Source organism: Scyliorhinus torazame, chromosome 2 (assembly GCF_047496885.1).
Source record: "Scyliorhinus torazame isolate Kashiwa2021f chromosome 2, sScyTor2.1, whole genome shotgun sequence".
NCBI lineage: Eukaryota > Metazoa > Chordata > Chondrichthyes > Carcharhiniformes > Scyliorhinidae > Scyliorhinus > Scyliorhinus torazame.
In genome coordinates, this window is record NC_092708.1 from 351,327,171 (window position 1) to 351,348,655 (window position 21,485).

The 21,485-nt window shown below is 45.5% G+C and overlaps 1 protein-coding gene across 2 annotated transcripts in view; it reads right to left on the reverse strand.

The window, feature by feature from the left end:
- fancm (FA complementation group M) overlaps nt 1–21,485 on the reverse strand; it is a 238,962-nt gene that overhangs the window by 80,955 nt on the left and 136,522 nt on the right. For both annotated transcript variants that reach the window (XM_072491173.1, XM_072491164.1), the window contains 5 exons: nt 20,925–21,035; nt 16,594–16,692; nt 15,293–15,483; nt 6,804–7,010; nt 5,403–5,646 (listed from right to left, as the gene is read on the reverse strand). In XM_072491173.1, the coding sequence (XP_072347274.1) occupies nt 5,403–5,646; nt 6,804–7,010; nt 15,293–15,483; nt 16,594–16,692; nt 20,925–21,035 (852 nt within the window). The remainder of the gene's footprint in view (nt 1–5,402; nt 5,647–6,803; nt 7,011–15,292; nt 15,484–16,593; nt 16,693–20,924; nt 21,036–21,485) is intronic.

Below are 21,485 nucleotides of genomic sequence, written 5' to 3' on the forward strand. Positions count from 1 at the left end.
GGGGCTTGCAAAACAGGCATTTGCATATATTTAAATGTGTTTAGTGGCTTGGACACTTCATACTCCACCCTTCCACGATGCTCCACCCCCCTCAGGGGCACAAATTGCTACAAGTATTTACAAAAGGAGACTGGCCTCTATGGCTACGGAAAGTGAGTGGGAAGCTAAAAATAAAAAACTGAAACTGTCGGGCTTGCTGGGGTGGCTGCCCGAGTGGGAGCAGGAGCGGGGAGTGACTTGATGCCGAGTCTGTGGACCCAGGGTGCCCCCTTTGTGATCAGGGTCGCCTGGCTCAGATCACCATTACTGCAGTCTGTCTTTCAAACGCACCCCTTTGGTGCTTCTTACAGGCTCCTGGCTGTTCACATTGCTGGGTGCTGCCTGTATCCTTTAATGCTCAGAAGGCCTCTGGTCATCTGGGAGCCCACTCAGGCCGCCCCTCTGAATCATCATGGGAATGGATGTGTCCAAGCTCAATCAGGGGCCCACCAGGTGTTGGTAGACCTCAGAAGCACTGCCCACTGCAGATGAAGCAGGGGATCAGCAGAGCTCACTCCAACCATCGGACATCTGCGCCCTGGCGTTTGGAGCCCTCCCTGGTTCTCTGCCCCGCTCAGGGCAGAGGGCTCACCAGTGCCCCCCACACCCCTCCAGATCACCAGCTCTCCTCCTGGTGACTGCTTCTGCCACCACCTCACAGGCAATGTTCAGGAGGGCAGGTTTGTGTCTGCGGCCCAACCTGGGGAAGAGGGTGTTGCTCTGCTCGTCACTGGAATGGAGCTGTGAGTCCCCCTCTGACTCCCGATTTCAGGAACAGGTCTCCGGTGAGCCATCTTGGTGGCTGTAGCGAGTATGGGCTAAATGTAGAACTGAAAACCGCTCCAGCTGTCAGGCTCTTTAGCGCTAGCTCTGGACCCAGCTGTTAGAACCCTTGCAGGGCTCTGAATTTGCGCCGGCAGAGTGCTGGCCCATTTGCATGTCCTGACTCTCTTACCGAATAGCGCCCTTAACGGGAACCGCACGGAATTCAGTCCCAGCGTCAACACTTAGTCTTCCAGAGGGAGAATCCTCCTGCCCAATGTCTCTAATTACCTACTCCCAGGGAATCCTCTATTACATTAGTCCAACTTTTATGATGCTGAATTTCACCTCCGTCTCTGAAAAACCTGCTTCCTTTCAAACCAGGATATTTAAAAACCTGACTGCAGCAGTCACATACTAACCCAGGCTTTTAACCTGTACTGCACCAAATACATAATTATACAATATATCTGAAATTCCCATCACAACAAAGATGCATGATTCCAACAGAAATATCTTTGCCTGCCATAACTTGGGGCTCTGCATTTACAGTTGCATTTTGCTTAAATTAAAAATGTAGCACTGATTTGATTTGATTTATTATTGTCACATGTATTAGTATACAGTGAAAAGTATTGTTTCCTGCATGCTGTACAAACAATGCATACCGTACATAGTGAAGGAAGGAGAGACTGCAGAATATAATGTTACAGTTATAGCAAGGTGTAGAGAAATGATCAACTTAATACGAGGTAGGTCCATTCAAAAGTGTGATGGCAGTAGGCAAGACTCCAGGGTCCTAAAGATCGCTAAATCTGTAAGTAATTGAATCAGAACATTGTTAGAGAGTTTAAAAGAGTTAGAATGAAGTTTTAGAAGCCTAGAACGAGAGTAAAAGATAGTAAAATATAATAAGACTGCCAGTTCTGGGTCAGCTTTGCTCCATTCTCCTGAATCAGAAAGTGATGAGTTCAAGTATCACTCCAGGTTTAGATTTTGTCCTATACTCAAGTTAAGGGTTCTGTATTGTTAGAGGCTCAGTCCTTCAGAGCGGGCATGGTTAATATGAAAGTTAAAGACCCAGTCATACTACTCAAAGAAGAGAAAGGCAATCTTCCTTTGACAACCACCAATGAAAATAGATCAGCTGATCTTTTCATACAATTATACTGTGGGCTCTTTTCGACTACAAAACAATGAGATTTTTAGTAACAATAGTGACTAAAATCGTCTTTGGAACACTCAAAACATTTTTTGGGAGACATAATAAGGCTCTGTAAGATTAAGTTCCCCTTTCATAAGTTATGCCCGATGATCAGTAATGCTTATTTACTGCAACTGGCACAACTGGCACAGGTAGGTCCTGCCAACTACAGAATCCCAATATATTTAACTATAGGTAACATATTATTTAACCTCTATGCGCCCAAGTTTAGTTATCCAAATTATTGTAGAAGATGAATATGACCATTTCCAAATACATTTGAAGCATCCAATACATAAAACCAATGAGATGCACAAATTTTCTTCAAATTCACTCAATCCATATTGAAGTACTAGCTGACTATTGATTTTTTGAGGACAAAAATTTTAAATGTGCACATGATGAAAATTGAAAAAAACTTTCCTATTGATGCTGCATGACTTTCCAAATGCTTTCAGCAGTGAATAGGAGAAAGATCTTAACATCCTTTCGGTAATCTGGCAATGATAATTGCAGTCTTTGATCAAGTTGAGAATAAAGAATTTTTGTAATATTGCATGATTTTTTTTGAGCTATATTTTTTTTGCCAAGCAACTAAAACAGTAAAATAAAATAGGGGAGAACAACCTGTTCTCTGCAGTATTTCACTCTGATTTTCACTTGTGAAAATCTCAAATTTCCTCTCATTTGGCCAAAAATAAATGTACGTTGTTCTTCATCTACGAACAGAACCAACCTGCAAGCTGACCTTGACTGAAAGAAAGTTCACAAAAATACCAAGTAGATTTTGTACACAATTACGGAGCTGAAAGCAGCGACCTACTGCAGCAAAACAGACCAAGGACAGTTCCACATGTTTATTCAAGGCAAATTGTAAGAAAACCAGATAGATTCAAGTTACCAAGAATAAGTAAGCAAGTGTTTCAATGGAGAAGAATGAAAGTTTTAATGAGTGATTGAAAGAAGCCACAAGTAAAATTAGAGTTAGCAGAAAAAACACAAACATCAGCTCACATGCCCCACAATAACCCCTGTGGCAATTCACTTTCACACAAAGTTTCTAGTTCAGACGGTTTTTTTAGAAAAACATTTTATTAAAGCATTTATGATTTTATAACAAATACAAATGTAAACATAACTCAGTAAATAACCCCCCCCCAACCAACAACCATACCCATACTTATACGCACAATTCCCCAGTCCCTCCTCCTCTCGCTGATTCTGCCTAAACTAAACTAAGCTATGCTATCTCCCCCCCCCCCCCCAATGATTGATCCTCTTAGGGCGAACTTGGTTAGATAGTCTTTATTTGCATGTGTGAAAGAGAAGGCTAGGGGGAAGAAGAACTATGGGGGAAAAAAAAAAGAAAAGAAAAAAAAACACCCGATTACAGATTTGACAGCCTGCTAATTCTGTTCAACGACAGGCTGACAGTAACTATAGAGAATGTTGACTGTGCAGGATGAAGAAGGCTGCCCACTCCATGCAATCCACTTTCTACCAATGAAAAAGCTGCAGGATTGACAGCTCAACTGCAAGATCAAGTCGAAGAGCAAAACCCAATTAAAGCAAAGCTTTATGTCAAATAAATAACTACTATGACTGCACCTCAACAAAAATTACTTAAGGAACACCGTGTTGATATTTGATACACAACTTCTGCCTGTGGTGTCACCTCCAATTCATATTTGTCCAACTATTTGAGGGTGGTACCAGAGCCAAGGGATTATAACAATTATGAAAGACTAAGCTTCTTCTATAGATGTTTCCACTTATGTTAGATTTCTAAAACAAGGAGTCACAAATATAAAATAGTCACCAATAAATAAGAAAGTCAGGGGAACCTCCTTAGCCAGAGAATGTGAAGCTCATTACCAAGTGGTTGATGCAAATAGATAGTCAAGTACATGAGGGAGAAAGGGAGAAAAGAATAAAAGGTTATGCTGATAGGGTTTGATGAAATCAGAAGGGGTGGTATGGATGGTGGGATGAAGCTTCATATAACCATAAACACCAGCATACACCTGCTGGGTCGACTGGCCTATCTGTGTGTTGTAAATTCCTTTTGCACCAACCAGCATTATCAAGTTTATTTCCAAACTGTATCTAACAGCCCAAGGCAGAAACAGGTACCTTGCTCATTAGGGCTGTAGCCAAGTTGAATAGTTTTTCTCTAACACTCATCTTAAAGTTATCCAGAGGCCTGGATTAATAATTCCAGCAACACAAATCAGACTATGGCACGGAGGAGAATTTTATTTTTTGTTTAAAATGGAAATCAAAACAAAACTGGCATCAGTGAAAGTGAATTTGAGTCTCTTCTACTGTTATAAAATTCCACATTGGTGTCCTCTCGCTAAGGAAATCTACCATTCTTACTTGGTCTGGTGTATGTGATTCCAGTCTTCCACACCACCATGGTTGAATGATAGCTACCCTCCGAAATTGCTAGCAAACCACTCAGTTTCTCAAACTGACACAGAAGAAGACTGCCCGCTTTCATATTTTCAGGAAACTTGAGCAACAAATGCCGGCCTTGCCAGAGATGCTCAAATTCCAAGGAAATATGCCTCCTGTGTCAGTTATCTAAATCAGATGGGCATTTTCCAAAGGATTATTTGTGGGTTTTTTGTTAGCTAATTCAGAGCATGTGGGAATTGCTGGTACGGCCAGCATTAATTGCCCATCACTGGGTGTCCTCGGAAAGGTGGCACAGGGCTGTCTTTTAAAACCTCTGTAGTTCACATGGAGTAAATCATTTTGGTGTGGAATCGGCCAGACCAAGATGTTTCAAGGCTGCCATGCTCACCTACGCTCAAATCTTTAAAACATTGAAAAAACTATTAACATTCATATTATAAACTGGGATAGTGTGGTATGGATGGCTGTGCTACATCAGTAGAATACAAAAGCTGTGAGAGTGATAAAGGAAAGAGAGAGAAAGAAAAACGGTCTAGTTCAAGAATCTCAAGGAACAGAATTGCTGAATTTTACAGCACTTGGTCAAGCTGCATGCTTCCAAGAAGATACCAGGCGGTCTAATTGCAGTGACAAGATGTTTGGGATGTTCTTGTACACTATATTATTGCACATAACAAGCTGCATTCTATACCCCTTGACTTCATTAGTTTTAACTGAGTGAGTGAGGCATAAACAAAATCCATTTTAAACTGCTCAAAATCAAAATTAAATCAAAATCCACAACTTGGATGTATCTCTTACAAAATCAATGCAATCATTCAATAGCTTCCGAAAATCAATATGGAACTTCTTTGGAGAACATAAAAGAAAAATCAAAGCTAAACTCTTGTTCTTTTAATTATGGATTTGTTAATCAGTTCTTTATTAGTTAATCTATTCACAAAGTAAGAAAGTGCCACCCAAAATTCCAACATACCTGGGGTTCTGCGATATGTGAACGACTCTGGAAGTACAATAGTTGATTTTCTTCCTTGCTTTGAGTTACTTGATACATTGCTCGATTCATACTTGCCAGTAGTTATGTGCATTTTATGTGCAATTGGGCTCAAACCATTAGGAATCATGCGTGGATTATTAGTGTAAAGACGAAAAGACTTGTTGCCATTTCCCAGAATGGTTTTGTAAATGTTCCGTTTGGAACACTGACTCTGGTTGTAGTTCTACAAACAAATATAGATATCTTTTAACGGAAAGCAGCTTTATATATAAATGAACATCACTATTTTTTCTCCCACAATATTGCTCTAAAAAGCCTCTTCCTGTAACTGTTTCTCTATTTCCCTTTCACGTTACAGTTGTCTTCATCTTCCTGGTTTTGCTGTTTCTTTCCATTACTCAACACAGATAGATGCAACTCTGTAGAAAACGTTCAAAGTGTTTTTGCACAGGTTGGGTCTTCCATTCTAGATAAACGTACCTTCATAAATCAATTTATAGAGTTTAAGGCAAATCTTTCGGGCAACTATTTAGGTTCGTTAGGAAATCAGTAAAACAAACCAATGCAACAACCGGCTACATTATTTTAGAAAATGTGCCCGTCCAATGCACTTCTTAAAAAATAAATTTAGAGTACCCAATTATTTTTTTTCGAATTAAGGGGCAATTTAGCGTGGCCAATCCACTTAACCTGCACATCTTTGGGTTGTGGGGGTGAAACCCACGCAGACACGGGGAGAATGTGCAAACTCCACACGGACAGTGACCCAGGGCCGGGATTCGAACCCGGGTCCTCAGCGCTGTAGGCTGCAGTGCTAACCACTATGCCACGTGCCCCCCCCCCCACCCGCCGCTCATAACACACTGGTTTCTACATGTGTTGGTGAAGAAGGATTAGATATTGGTGAAGTGGATCTCATTATTTGCTTTAATGGATATAATCAAATAAGCAAATAACAAGACCAAATTATATAATTTCTTATGGATTATTTAATTCCTCCTTTTTGCATCTCATCTACCAATTAATCATAGAATGGTATGTACACAAAACAGCAGCCTTACATTAATGTTCTTCTACATAAAGACAAATTTTAACATCCATTTGAGCTCCCCCAACTTGTGAATCTTTTCTCTTGCCCTAGACGTTGGACAACAGATCACATACACTGCTTTGGCTCTTAAATACTGAACTGAATTAGAACAGCTGAGTGTTCAGAATAGATAGAACATTAATGTATGGTAAATATAGCACAGTGCAAAGATTGATTCTAATATGTGATACAGATAAAAACAATTATTTGCAATTGCCACAAACAAAATTACACCATTAACATTTTTCCTCCCTAAACATGCAAAAGTAGCATGTTAATTTTGGACTCACCCGTTCTTCCCGTCCTTCTGCAAGGAGGACCACAATCCTCCCCTGACGTTTCCGGCCAGTTCGGCCCATTCTTTGTACCAAGCGAATGGGGCTCTTTTGGGCATCAAAGCAAATAATGAGATCCACTTCACCAATATCTAATCCTTCTTCACCAACACATGTAGAAACCAGTGTGTTATAACCACCTTCACGAAAGCGTTTCATAACCTGACAATAGAAAAAGTAGAAATATGGAATTATTAAAACAATATTGTATATCAATACAACTGTGTTAGGTGCTCATTGTCTTTACAAAATGAGACAATAGCAAACCAACTTTTCCTAAAATCTCACTTTGATGCTGACCAGAAATATACCAATTATTTTTTTTTTTTTTATAAATGTTTTATTGAAAATTTTTTCCCAAACAACAATTTTTCCCCTCTTACAAAGCAAACGCAACAATAACAATACAGAAATTTTAAACAATACACAAGTAACAAAACCCCTTTATCTTTGACCTAAACTAACCCCCCCCCCCGCCCTGGGTTGCTGCTGCTGGTCATCTGTCTTCCCTCTAACGTTCCCCTAGGTAGTCGAGAAATGGCTGCCACCGCCTGGTGAACCCTTGAGCCGATCCTCTCAGGGCAAACTTTATCTGCTCCAGTTTAATGAACCCCGCCATATCATTTACCCAGGCCTCCAGTCCGGGGGGTTTCGCCTCCTTCCACATGAGTAGGATCCTGCGCCGGGCTACTAGGGACGCAAAGGCCACAACGTCGGCCTCTTTCGCCTCCTGCACTCCCGGCTCTTCCGCAACTCCAAATAGAGCTAACCCCCAGCCTGGTTTGACCCGGGCCTTCACCACCCGCGAGATCACTCCCGTCACTCCCTTCCAATACCCTTCCAGTGCCGGGCATGCCCAAAACATATGTGCGTGGTTTGCCGGGCTCCCACCACACCTCCCACATTTGTCCTCCACTCCAAAGAACCTGCTCAATCTTGCTCCCGTTATGTGTGCTCTATGTAGCACCTTAAATTGAATCAGGCTAAGCCTGGCGCATGAGGAAGAGGAATTTACCCTGCTTAGGGCATCAGCCCACATACCCTCCTCTATCTCCTCCCCTAGTTCTTCTTCCCACTTTCCTTTTAGTTCGCCCACCGACTCCTCCCCCTTTTCCCTCATCTCTCGGTAAATCTCTGACACCTTGCCCTCTCCGACCCACACCCCTGAAAGCACCCTGTCCTGTATCCCCTGTGTCGGGAGCAACGGAAATTCCCTCACCTGTTGTCTAGTAAATGCCCTCACCTGCATATATCTCAAGAAATTTCCCCGGGGCAACTTATACTTTTCCTCCAATGCTCCCAAGCTCGCAAAAGTCCCATCTATAAATAAATCTCCCACCCTCCTAATTCCCAACTGGAACCAGCTCTGAAATCCTCCATCCATTCTTCCTGGGGCGAACCTATGGTTGTTCCTGATTGGGGACCCCACCAGGGCTCCCCGCACCCCTCTCTGTCGCCTCCACTGTCCCCAGATATTCAATGTTGCCGCCACCACCGGGTTTGTGGTAAACTTTTTAGGTGAGATCGGTAGCGGCGCCGTCACCAGCGCCTCTAAACTCGTCCCTTTACAGGACCTTCTCTCCAGTCTTTCCCACGCCGCTCCCTCACCCTCCATCATCCATTTACGTATCATTGCCACATTGGCGGCCCAATAGTAATCGCCCAAGTTCGGTAGTGCCAATCCTCCTCTGTCCCTACTACGCTGAAGGAACCCCCTCCTTACTCTCGGAACTTTCCCTGCCCACACGAAGCTCGTGATGCTCCTGTCTATTTTATTAAAAAAGGTCTTAGTGATTAGTATAGGAAGACATTGAAATAGAAATAAGAACCTCGGGAGGACCATCATCTTAATTGCTTGCACCCTGCCCGCCAGCGATAGAGGCTGCATGTCCCACCTCTTGAAGTCCTCCTCCATTTGTTCTACCAACCGTGTCAGATTAAGTCTGTGCAAGGTTCCCCAACTCCTAGCGATCTGAATCCCCAGGTATCGGAAGTTTCTTTCCACTTTCCTTAGAGGCAAGCCTTCTATCTCTCTACTCTGGTCCCCTGGATGTATCACAAATAATTCACTCTTCCCCATGTTTAGCCTATACCCCGAGAAATCCCCGAACCCCCTCAAAATTCGCATAACCTCTAGAATTCCCCCCGCTGGGTCCGACACGAATAACAATAGGTCATCCGCATATAACGAGACTCGGTGTTCTTCTCCCCCTCTAATCACCCCTCTCCATTTCCTGGAGTCTCTCAACGCCATGGCCAGAGGTTCAATTGCCAACGCGAACAACAATGGAGACAGCGGGCATCCCTGTCTTGTTCCCCTATATAGTCGGAAATACTCCGATCTATGTCGACCTGTAACTACGCTTGCCGTTGGAGCCCCATAAAGAAGTCTAACCCAGCTAATAAACCCGTTCCCAAACCCAAACCTCTTTAACACTTCCCATAAATACTCCCACTCCACCCTATCAAATGCCTTCTCTGCGTCCATTGCCGCCACTATCTCTGCCTCCCCCTCCACTGGGGGCATCATTATCACCCCTAATAGTCGTCGCACGTTAACATTCAGTTGTCTCCCTTTTACGAACCCTGTCTGATCTTCGTGCACCACCCCCGGGACACAGTCCTCTATCCTCGATGCCAGTACCTTTGCCAACAATTTGGCGTCCACGTTCAACAATGAAATGGGTCTATAGGACCCGCACTGCAACGGATCTTTATCCCTCTTCAAAATTAACGATATCGTCGCCTCCGACATCGTCGGGGGTAGAGTCCCCCCTTTCCTGGCCTCATTGAACGTCCTCACCATCAACGGGGCCAACAAGTCCACATATTTTCTGTAATACTCCACCGGGAACCCGTCTGGTCCTGGGGCCTTCCCTGCTTGCATGCTTCCCAGTCCCTTAATAACCTCGTCCACCCCAATCGGTGCCCCCAGGCCTACCACCCCCCGCTCCTCCACTTTCGGGAACCTCAATTGGTCCAGGAACTGCCGCATCCCCTCCTCTCCCTCTGGGGGTTGAGACCTATACAGTTCCTCATAGAAGGTCTTGAACACCTCATTTATCTTTCCTGCCCTTCGCACCGTGTCTCCCCTTTCGTCTCTAATTCCTCCTATCTCCCTCGCTGCTGCCCTCTTTCGCAATTGATGAGCCAACAGGCGACTCGCCTTTTCCCCATATTCATACCTCCTCCCCTGTGCCTTCCTCCACAGTACCTCCGCCTTTCTGGTGGTCAGAAGGTCAAATTCCGTCTGGAGTCGTCTCCTCTCCCTGTACAATTCCTCCTCCGGGGTCTCTGCAAATTCCCTATCCACCCTTAAAATCTCCCCCAGTAATCTTTCCCTTTCCTTGGCCTCTGTTTTCCTTTTGTGGGCCCCAATGGAGATCAGCTCTCCTCTGACCACCGCTTTTAGTGCTTCCCATACCACTCCCACAGGGACCTCGCCGTCGTCATTGACCTCCAGATATCTCTCAATACACCCCCGCACTCTTGCACACACTCCCTCATCCGCCATCAGTCCCACATCTAATCGCCAGAGTGTTCTCTGCTCCCTTTCCTCTCCTAATTCCAGGTCCACCCAATGTGGGGCATGATCCGAAACCGCTATGGCTGAGTACTCAGCTTCTTCCACCCTAGAGATCAACGACCTTCCCAAAACAAAAAAATCTATCCGGGAGTACACTTTATGGACATGGGAGAAGAAGGAAAACTCCCTAGCCCTAGGTCTAAGAAATCGCCATGGATCCACTCCCCCCATTTGGTCCATAAACCCCTTAAGTACCTTGGCCGCTGCCGGCCTTCTTCCGGTCCTTGAGCTGGATCTATCTAGCCCCGGGTCCAGCACCGTATTAAAGTCCCCTCCTAAAATCAAGTTTCCTACCTCCAGGTCCGGTATACGCCCCAGCATCCGTCTCATAAATCCCACATCGTCCCAGTTTGGGGCATACACGTTAACCAACACGACCTCCATTCCCTCCAGCCTGCCACTCACCATTACATATCTACCTCCGCTATCTGCTACGATGTTCTTTGCTTCAAATGCGACCTGTTTCCCCACCAAAATGGCCACCCCTCTATTCTTTGCGTCCAGTCCTGAGTGGAACATCTGTCCCACCCATCCTTTCCTTAGCCTAACTTGGTCCGCCACCTTTAGGTGCGTCTCTTGGAGCATAACCACGTCTGCCCTTAGTCCTTTCAAATGCGCGAGCACTCTGGCCCTTTTTATCGGTCCGTTCAGGCCTCTCACGTTCCACGTGATCAGCCTCACTAGGGGGCTACCTGCCCCCTCCCGTGTCGACTAGCCATTACCTTCTCTAGGCCAGTCCCATATCCCGCCTCCGCGCTCCCTCCCCCAGCATCGCACACCATCCCCGCCCACCCACTCTTTAGCCATTTCCTTTTGGATTTCCGCAGCAGCAACCCAGTTGTCCCCCACCCGCCCCCCCCTCCCTCCCCCCCTCCCCGCTAGATCTCTTTCTAGCATGATTGCTCCCCCCATATTACTTCCGTAAGTCAGCTGACTTCAACTGACCCCGGCTACTCCTGCTCACTCCTCGACCCCCCCCATGTGGGGAACTCCCATCCGCCTTGCGCCTGTCTTCCCGCCTTATTCTTTCTGGTGCGGGAACATCCCTTTACCTGACCCGCCTCTTATGGCGCAGCTCCCTTTCCCCTCCCCCTCCCCTTCCCCATTCTCCAACTATGTCCCGTCTTTCCCCCCTCACCGGCGCCCACATTTCCCCAATGTCTCCCCCTTCCCTGTTTACTTCTCAATTAACTTCCACCGTAACATTAACAATAACATTTCCTGCAGCATCAGTCCCTCAGTTCCGATCCAATTTCTCTTCTTTGATGAAGGTCCATGCTTCCTCCGCCGTCTCAAAATAATGGTGTCTCTCCTGATACGTGACCCATAGTCTTGCCGGCTGCAGCATCCCGAACTTCACCTTCCTTTTATGCAACACCTCTTTGGCTCGGTTGAAGCTCGCCCTCCTTCTCGCCACCTCCGCACTCCAATCCTGGTATACCCGTACCACTGCATTCTCCCATCTGCTACTCCGCACCTTTTTAGCCCATCTCAGGACCTCTTCTCTATCCTTAAGGCGGTAAAATCGCACGATTATCGCCCTGGGTGGTTCTCCCGCTTTTGGTCTTCTCGCCGGAATCCGATTTGCCCACTCCACCTCCAAGGGGCCCGTAGGGGCCTCAGCACCCATCAGTGAGCTCAGCATCGTACTTGCGTACGCTCCACAGTCCACTCCTTCCACACCCTCAGGGAGACCCAGTATCCGAAGGTTCTTCCTTCGCGCTCCATTTTCTAGGGCTTCGATCCTTTCAGTACACTTTTTATGAAGTGCCTCGTGCGTCTGTGTCTTAACCGCCAGGCCCAGGATCTCGTCCTCAATATCTGTCACCTTCTGCTCCACCACGCGGAGCTCTGTCTCCTGGGTCTTTAATGTCTCCTTGAGCCCCTCAATTGCCTGTAGCAACGGGGTCAGCACCTCCCTCTTCAGCAGCTCCACGCACCGTCTCACAATTTCATGCTCAGGCCCCCATGTCGCCTGCGCTTTCTCCGCCGCCATCTTGTACTTCTCTCTTTCTGACCCTTTGGTCGACGATTCCTCGCGCTGCAGCCGCCGCCGCCGGTTTTTTCCTCCTTCGTTTGGGGGGGGGGACTCCCTTCTCACACGCCCCACACCGGGTTGCGTCGTCGAAAAATTCCCCGTTGGGGCTCTTAAAAGAGCCCGAAGGTCCGTCGGAGCTGGAGCCGCCGAAGCGTGCGGCTAGCTAGGCATCACCGCAACCGGAAGTCCCTTCAGTGGCCTTGATGAGGTCTTTTCACAGTTGTTCCCTCTGCTGCTAGAATTCACTTTTGATACAGGCCCTCAGGTCAGCTTGCAGCTTTAAGCTTGCCCTTCCCCCGCCTGCATGCTGGAAGAGGCCCTGTTTATCCTGCAGTTGCAGCCAAATCTTTTACTGTTTCTGCGTGTGTCTGGCAACCAAGAGACATGCCCTTCCTGGGGGACACTGTCGGGGGAATATTGCAGCCTTCTTTCCACACCGGGAAATGTCAAACAAATGCCGTGGGGGCCCTGTAAAAGAGCCCAAAAGTCCGTTCCAAGCAGGAGCTGCCGAATATGCGACCTAGCTCTGCATAGCCGCACCCGGAAGTCAAAATATACCAATTATAAATGTCCAGATAATTTTATTTTTTTTAACCAGCATTCTGATTTCAGCTACTGATTGTGGAAAGATTAATTCCTGACTTGCCAACAAGGCATTTATGATGCATGTGCACCTCCAAATCCTTTTATGCAACTCTGCTAAAGATTTTACACAAGGTAAAAATAAATTAAAATGAAACTAGAATTGCCATCTTTTGGAAAAAGAATATTAATCAGAAAACTGCCACATGTGAATATATAATTAAAACATACGAGTCAGTCTCCTGTGGTAATGCTCAGGTGAAATACTATTAAAGGGTGGTGGTTATTTGGCCAAAGGTGTGCAGGCATAATTAAGATTTGATTTTAAAGTCATTTTCTGTTTCTCTTATAAATTAATATGTATACTTTTTTTTCATAGAATTTACAGTGCAGAAGGAGGCCATTCGGCCCATCGAGTCTGCACCGGCTCTTGGAAAGAGCACCCTACCTAAGGTCAACACCTCCACCCTATCCCCATAACCCAGTAACCCCACCCAACACTAAGGGCAATTTTGGACACTAAGGGCAATTTATCATGGCCAATTCACCTAACCTGCACATCTTTGGACTGTGGGAGGAAACCGGAGCGCCCGGAGGAAACCCACGCACACACGGGGAGGATGTGCAGACTCCGCACAGACAGTGACCCAAGCCGGAATTGAACCTGGGACCCTGGAGCTGTGAAGCAATTGTGCTACCCACAAGGCTACCGTGCTGCCTTGTAAATTTGTCATACTGAAATTGGGTGCCTTCACCTGTAGAAACACTGAATTTAATGGCAGGTAAGACAGCAACCAAACTGAACAAGGGCTTGGTCCCCATTCCTCCATCAGTAGGCACAGTGAAGGACAATCGGAAAAATCACAATCTAAGTGCATTGAGCTTCATTTGGATTTCAAGATGTGAAAATTTATGATCAGATTCAGGTATTTAGCAATAGAAAATGCATCAATAATCTACAAATAAATTGACTGGCGTGCCAGGTGGAACCAGGGCCACCCATTTAAATTGGCAAAACAGAAAGTGAAGATCGGTTGATTTTTCCTCGGTCTGTGGTCAACTCGTAGACTGGATTCCAGAGATCATAGAGAGGACTGTTTCCATGAAAGACAGCGTTAGATAAATGTTTGAAAACTCTAACTACAACAGAGACATCACAGATAACAAGTGATGAATTTGGAGCCTCTTGGTGCTGACCTGATTGCTTTGGAGGGACCAGAGAAGATTTTTTTAAAACAGGGGTTTACAAATTGGCTGTGTGTTTCTCAGGAAGTATGGGTGGAGGAGAAACAGTAAGATGCTTCTTTGCTATCACTTACGAAGTGTGCCTTAATTTTATTTTTAAATGATCTGGATTGCCAGGTAATTTAAAATGGTATTACATTTTGGTCACTTGCCTCAAAGGCCCTTTCTGGAACGTATCCTGGTCATTTACAAGAAACATGTCTAGGTGACTGCTACCATTAGTGAGGCTCTTGAGATTTTGAATCAAAAAGCTATTCTAATTGCAGGTGGCATGTGGCACAGTGGTTAGCACTGGGACTACAGCACTGAGGATCCAGGTTCGAATCCCGGTCCTAGGTCACTGTCCATGTGGAGTTTGCACGTGTCTGCGTGAGTTTCACTCCCACAACCCAAAGCACAGTTGCACGAGCGGCTAGCACTGTGGCATCATGGCGCCAGGGTCCCAGATTCGATTCCCCACTGAGTCACTATCTGTGCGGAGTCTGCACGTTCTCCCCGCGAGTCTGCGTGGGTTTCCTTCGGGTGCTCCGGTTTCCTCCCACAGTCCAAAGATGTGCAGGTTAGGTGGATTGATCATGCTAAATTGCCCTTCGGGTCCAAAAAGGTTAGGAGGGGTTATTGGATTACAGGGATAGGGTGGAAGTGAGGGCTTAAGTGGGTCGGTGCAGACTCGATGGGCCGAATGGCCTCCTTCTGCACTGTATGTTCTATGTTCAGGTTAGGTGGATTGGCCACGCTAAATTGCCCCTTAATTGAAACAAAAAATAATTGGGTACTCTAAATTTATTTTTAAATTTTTTTTAAAGCTATTCGAATTGTGTTGCATAGCTTTCCAGTTGATAAATGGTTGATTGAAGTCACCTTTTATTACAACAGTACCTTTTATAGACCTAACTTCTCTCTCTCATTCTTACTATACTGATTGCATCATTGATCACTTGCATCACTAAACAATTCTCTTGGAAGACTTTTTGACACATGCATTCAGATTACCTCCAGTTGTTCCTTCTGTGTAAACCCCTTTGTGTTCTTTCCTGAAGAGTGCCCGACAAATGTCATGACTCGCACAAGAGGGCCATGTTTGCTGAGCATTTCAGCAATCTCCTGAACACTGTCCCGAAATGAGGAGAAGATCATAACACGTGTATTTACGCCACCAACCTTTCCTTCAGAGGTATTTGGATCTGAAAAGCAACCAATGAAAGTGTAGATAATTAACTTAACAGCCAATGAAGAAAAGCTAGGAATCATAAAACTGTTTCCAATTGGCCACTCCTGGCACACAGAGGGAATGCTGGTCGGAAAATTGAAGGCTCAATTACTATTTCCAATTAAATTAAATCAAAACCAACGACTGCAGGCACCACTTTCCACGTTAGTCCTGCAAGTATGTGCTCCATCCCTCTGCATGATACCTTTTAATCAACTAATTCCTTCTGATGTCCAAAGATGTGTAGGTTAGGTGGATTGGCCACGCAAAAATTGCTCCTTAGTATCCAACGGTTGGGTGGGGTAATGGGAATAGGGCAGGGGATTGGCCCTATGTAGGCTGCTCATTTGAAGGGTCAGTACAGGTTTTATGGGCCGAATGGCCTCCATCTGCATTGTAGGGATTCTATGTTCTTTTTGAACATCAATATGGTATTAAAATATGCGTTGTAAAAAATGATGGAATCTGCAAAATTACTGCCCAACAATTAATTTCTGCAAGTATACTATAACATCATCCAATGCGCAGAGCTACTCCACCATCTATAAAGTTCAGGTTAGGAGTTTGAGGAAATACTATCAGTTAATTGGACGGGTGCAGCCACAACACTCAAAATTGAAGCTGTTTGATTAATTGCTGCCCTCCCTCCAAGCCAAGCACTATCCTAACCTGAACCTCTTTCAACATTGCTTCATTTGCACTGGGTCTTGGAATTCCCTTCCGAATATCATCATGGGAGCAATATCACCAAAATCGACTGCAGTAGTTTAGGGAGAAGTTGATCACCATTTGCAACCAAGGGTGACAATAAATACAACACCCAAATCCCAAGATTAAATAACCAATATGAACAATATCCATCATTTGGTCCTTCTGAAATCTATTTCTAACCAATGTAAAATAGATGCTTGGATACCTTCTCTACAATACCGAACAATGATTACATATGATGAGTTTGTCCTAGAACAGATAAAACGTCGCTGGACATGTCAACAATATTTAGAAAACTATTTGTAAAAAACTGATTTTCACGGGTTCTTAAGTACTGGCTTGTCTGATAGAGTTGTGTCCACGTGCATTTTACCTCCAGATTCCGCCCAAGACTTGAAATGGCCCTCCACAACTTCTTCAAGCTTTTGTAGTTTGGGATGACTGTAGATGAATTGCTTTCTGTTTTCAGATCCTGAATAAAAAAATGTTTAGAAAGCATTGAACTGATGCAATAAATATTGGCAAGGCACATATGTAGACAGTTGCAATATATAAAAGCACAAAAATTTCACAATGAGGAATAACTAAGTTATGTCACAAATGAAGTAAATCTTCAGAGTTTAGCAGAATAATGACTAACGAAGGTATTCTTTAGGAATAGAAACAGTGACCCTCTACTGTTCCTTATTACATATTCTATATACACTACAGGTGAAGAGATACATAAAACATATTTAATTTTTATATAGTTATAGAGGACAGTATAATCCATTAGGACTATTAGTCACTACTACACTGTGAAATGCTATACAACTCTCGGGTTTCCAGTCTGGACTTGTAAAAAAAACTTGACAAACGTATTTTGTGAAAATTAAGTGTTGAATTACATTCTTATTGCAGCACTAGATTGTTTCAGGAATGATTCAGACAGCAAATAAATGTATAGATTCACTAGTCTCTGGAACAATGTTGTGTGTAGATCACCAACTACCCCACTTAGAATTTATTGAAAAACAATGCTCTAATACATCACAGTAGCTGTATTTAGGAGCAAACAGATGGGGGCATGGTGAATTCAGGCATGTCTTAATTTCACTTAAATTTGTACAAGTTGAATATTTAACGTTTTGTGGCTAAGTTGATCCTTAACAAATTACAACTCCAATCGAGCTAATGTGTACAATTGATAAATCCCAGTTTCAGGGCAGCACGGTGGTGCAGTGGACAGCACTGCTGCCTCACGTCGCCGAGGTCCCAGGTTCGATCCCGGCTCTGGGTCACTGTCCGTGTGGAGTTTGCACATTCTCCCCGTGTTTGCGTGGATTTCACCCCCACAACCCAAAGATATGCAGGCTAGGTGGATTGGCCACGCTAAATTGCCCCTTAATTGGAAAAAAATGAATTGGGTACTCTAAATTTATAATAAATTTAGATAAGCAGCCATTCTAACTGGAATCATTGTTTTAAGTTCTTACCACTTCCAGTTCTTCTACAGTGCATGGTTCTCAGCCAAGTAAACTCAACATGGTGGGCATAGGAACAGAAAGAGGCCAACGAGCCCCTCAAGCCTGTTTCCCCTTCAGTTCGGTCACGGCTCATTTGCACCTTAGCTTAATTTACCAACCTTGGCTTTATAATTTGTAATACCCTTACCTAAATAAATTTGGAAACAATGAATTGGGTACTCGAAATTTATAATAAATTTACAAGCCTTCAACACGTCATCGATGAAGATGAACATCTTGCCACGGTCATCCCCACACCCCCACTACTTGCCTTCAAACAACCGCGCAACCTCAAACAAACCATTGTTTGCAGCAAACTATCCAACCTTCAGAACAGTGACCACAACACCACACAACCCTGCCATGGCAATCTCTGCAAGACGTGCCAGATTATCAACATGGATACCACCATTACACGTGAGAACACCACCCACCAGGTACGCGGTACATACTCGTGCGACTCGGCCAACGCTGTCCACCTCATACACTGCAGGAAAGGATGTCCCAAAGCGTGGTACATTGGTGAGACCATGCAGATGCTGCAACAACGAATGAACGGACATCGCGCGACAATCACCAGGCAGGAATGTTCCCTTCCAGTCGGGGAACACTTCAGCAGTCAAGGGCATTCAGCCTCTGATCTCCGGGTAAGCGTTCTCCAAGGTGGCCTTCAGGACGCGCAACAATGCAGAATCGGCGAGCAGAAGCTTATAGCCAAGTTCCGCACACATGAGTGCGGCCTCAACCGGGACCTGGGATTCATGTCGCACTACATTCATCCCCCACCATCTGGCCTGCGAAATCCTACCAACTGTCCTGGCTTGACACAATTCACACCTCTTTACCCTGAGGTTACCCCATCTCTGGATCTGTATAGATTTAATCACCTGCTAATGCTCGCATTCCAAGCATTGTCTGGCATCTTTGAATCTGTCTATATATACGTTTCTGGAACATACCTCTTCATTCACCTGAGGAAGGAGCAGCGCTCCGAAAGCTAGTGACATCAAAACAAACCTGTTGGACTTTAACCTGGTGTTAACCCAATGGAGGGGATGGTGGAGGTCATGCAGACTCTGAGGGAGTTTGGGGAGTTCTCGGGCTATAAGCTCAATGTAGGGAAGAGTGAGCTTTTTGTATTACAGGCAGGGGACCAAGAAAGAGGAATAGGGGACCTACCGCTGAGGAGGGCGGTGGGGAGATTTCGGTATCTGGGGATCCAGATAGCCAGGAGTTGGGGGGGCCCTACACAAATTGAATCTGACTAGGTTGGTGGACCAAATGGAGGTGGACTTCAAAAGATGGGACATGTTGCCGCTCTCGTTGGCGGGTAGAGTGCAGTCGGTCAAAATGGTGGTCCTTCCGAGGTTTTTGTTTGTGTTTCAGTGCCTTCCCATCGTGATCACCAAGGGCTTTTTCAAGAGAGTAGGTAGGAGTATTATGGGGTTTGTGTGGGCGAATAAGACCCCGAGGGTAAGGAGAGGGTTCCTGGAACGCAGTAGGGACCGAGGAGGGCTGGCACTGCCAAACCTAGGGAGCTACTACTGGGCAACAAATGTGGCGATGATCCGCAAGTGGGTTATGGAGGAGAGGGGGCGGCATGGAAGAGGATGGAGATGGCGTCCTGTAAAGGAACGAGCTTGGGGGCGTTGGTGACGGCACCGCTGCCGTTCTCGCCATCAAAGTATACCACGAGCCCGGTGGTGGCGGCAACGTTAAGGATCTGGGGCCAGTGGAGACAGCACAGGGGTGCAGTGGGAGCCTCGGTGTGGTCCCCGATCAGGGGTAACCACCGGTTTGTCCCGGGGAAGATGGACAGGGGGTTCCAGGGCTGGCATCGGGCGGGGATTAGAAGAATGGGGGACCTGTTCATTGACGGGACATTTGCGAGTCTAGGGGCACTGGAGGAGAAGTTTGAGTTACCCCCGGGAAATGCATTTGGATTTATGCAGGTGAGGGCTTTTGTGAGGCGACAGGTCAGGGAATTCCCGTTGCTCCGGCACAAGAAATTCAAGACAGGGTGATCTTGGGTGTATGGGTCTGGGAGGGCAAGGTTTTGGCAATACACCAAGAGATGAAAGAAGAGGGGGAAGCCCTAGCAGAAGAGTTGAAGGGTAAATGGGAGGAGGAGCTGGGGGAGGAGATCGAGGAAGGTTTGTGGGCTGATGCCCTGGGTAGGGTTAATTCCTCCTCATGTGCCAGGCTCAGCCTGATACAATTCAAGGTGGTTCACAGAGCGCACTTGACGGGGGCAAGGTTGAGTAGGTTCTTTGGGGTAGAGAACAGATGTGGAAGGTGTTCAGGGAGTCCGGCGAACCATGTCCACATGTTTTGGTCATGCCCGGCACTGGAGGGGTTCTGGAGAGGAGTGGTGGGAGAATTATCTCGGGTGGTGAAAGTCCGGGTCAAGCCAAGCTGGGGGCTAGCAATATTCGGAGTAGTGGATGAGCCGGGAGTGCAGGAGGCGAAAGAGGCCGGAATTCTGGCCTTTGCGTCCCTAGTAGCCCGGCGAAGGATCTTGCTGTTGTGGAAGGAGGCGAAGCCCCCGAGCCTGGAGGCCTGGATAAACAACATGGCAGGGTTCATAAAGCTGGCGAGGATTAAGTTTGCCTTGAGAGGGTCTGCGCAGGGGTTCTACAGGCAGTGGCAACCGTTCCTAGACTACCTCGCGGAGCGTTAGAGGAAGGTCGGTCAGCAGCAGCAACCCGGAGGGTGGGGGGCCGTCCTGGGAGGGGGGGTGGGGAGAGCGGGGGGGGGGGGGGGGGGGGGGGGGGTGAGAGATTGTTTGAGGGATGGATGAGCAGGAGATAACATGGAGGGTGGGGGAACTGGCACGTGCGGGCGAGAGCCAGTGTATAAAGCTATGTAAATATACCATTTTGCCATGTATATATCTTGCTCAGTGCAATTTTGTGTTATTTTGTTACCGGGGTGGGGGGGGGGGTATTGCAAGGGGAAAAAATTGTGTTGTTCAAAAACTTTAATAAATATATATATTTTTTAAAAGTTATAGTTTGTTTTAACATAAAAGGTATCTATTAATCAGAGTCATCACTCCTGGGGTGAAGTATCCTTTCCTCACAGGTTTACAATTTTTAAAAGTTGTTTTGGGTTCTAGTACGGTATCCTAACAAACGTTGGGGTCTGGTCCGATATCCTAACAAAACTATGCAAGCAAACATACAAAATATTATGATACCTTTTTGGGAACAGACGAGGCTGCTTCCGTTTGCGAACATGGCTTTCAGCTGCTCATACATCTTCATGAAGCCAGAGTTTCTGCAAAGCTCATTTCGTGCACGTGTCATCCCTGCAAAATAGTATTAAATAACAGTTTCCTTTTTACAATTTCCTCTTTATTTCAAATGTGCTATTATGAAAAAGATTGCTCTCTATTTATAAAATGTGCCAAATCTAGAAACTCAATTCAAGAGAACCAATGTAAAAATACAAAATCAGAACAAATTAAATAGTTGGAACATTATAGTACTGTGGGTTTCAGAAATGAGTAAAGTTCACAACTTATCTTCTAGGAATAGAACAGCATAGGATTGGCTCACCAACTTACTAGTTTTTAACAGTGTATTTAACCCAATCATGAACCCAACCAAATGTATTTAATGTATGTACCACACAAAAGTTCAGAATAGTTATTTGGTAGTACTGAAAGCGAGGAGCTTGTTCTTGTGCATGACTTCAATTTTGGTGTGCATTTGTCCACATCAAATGGAAAGAGGTTATTTGCTGAATTCAAACTCCT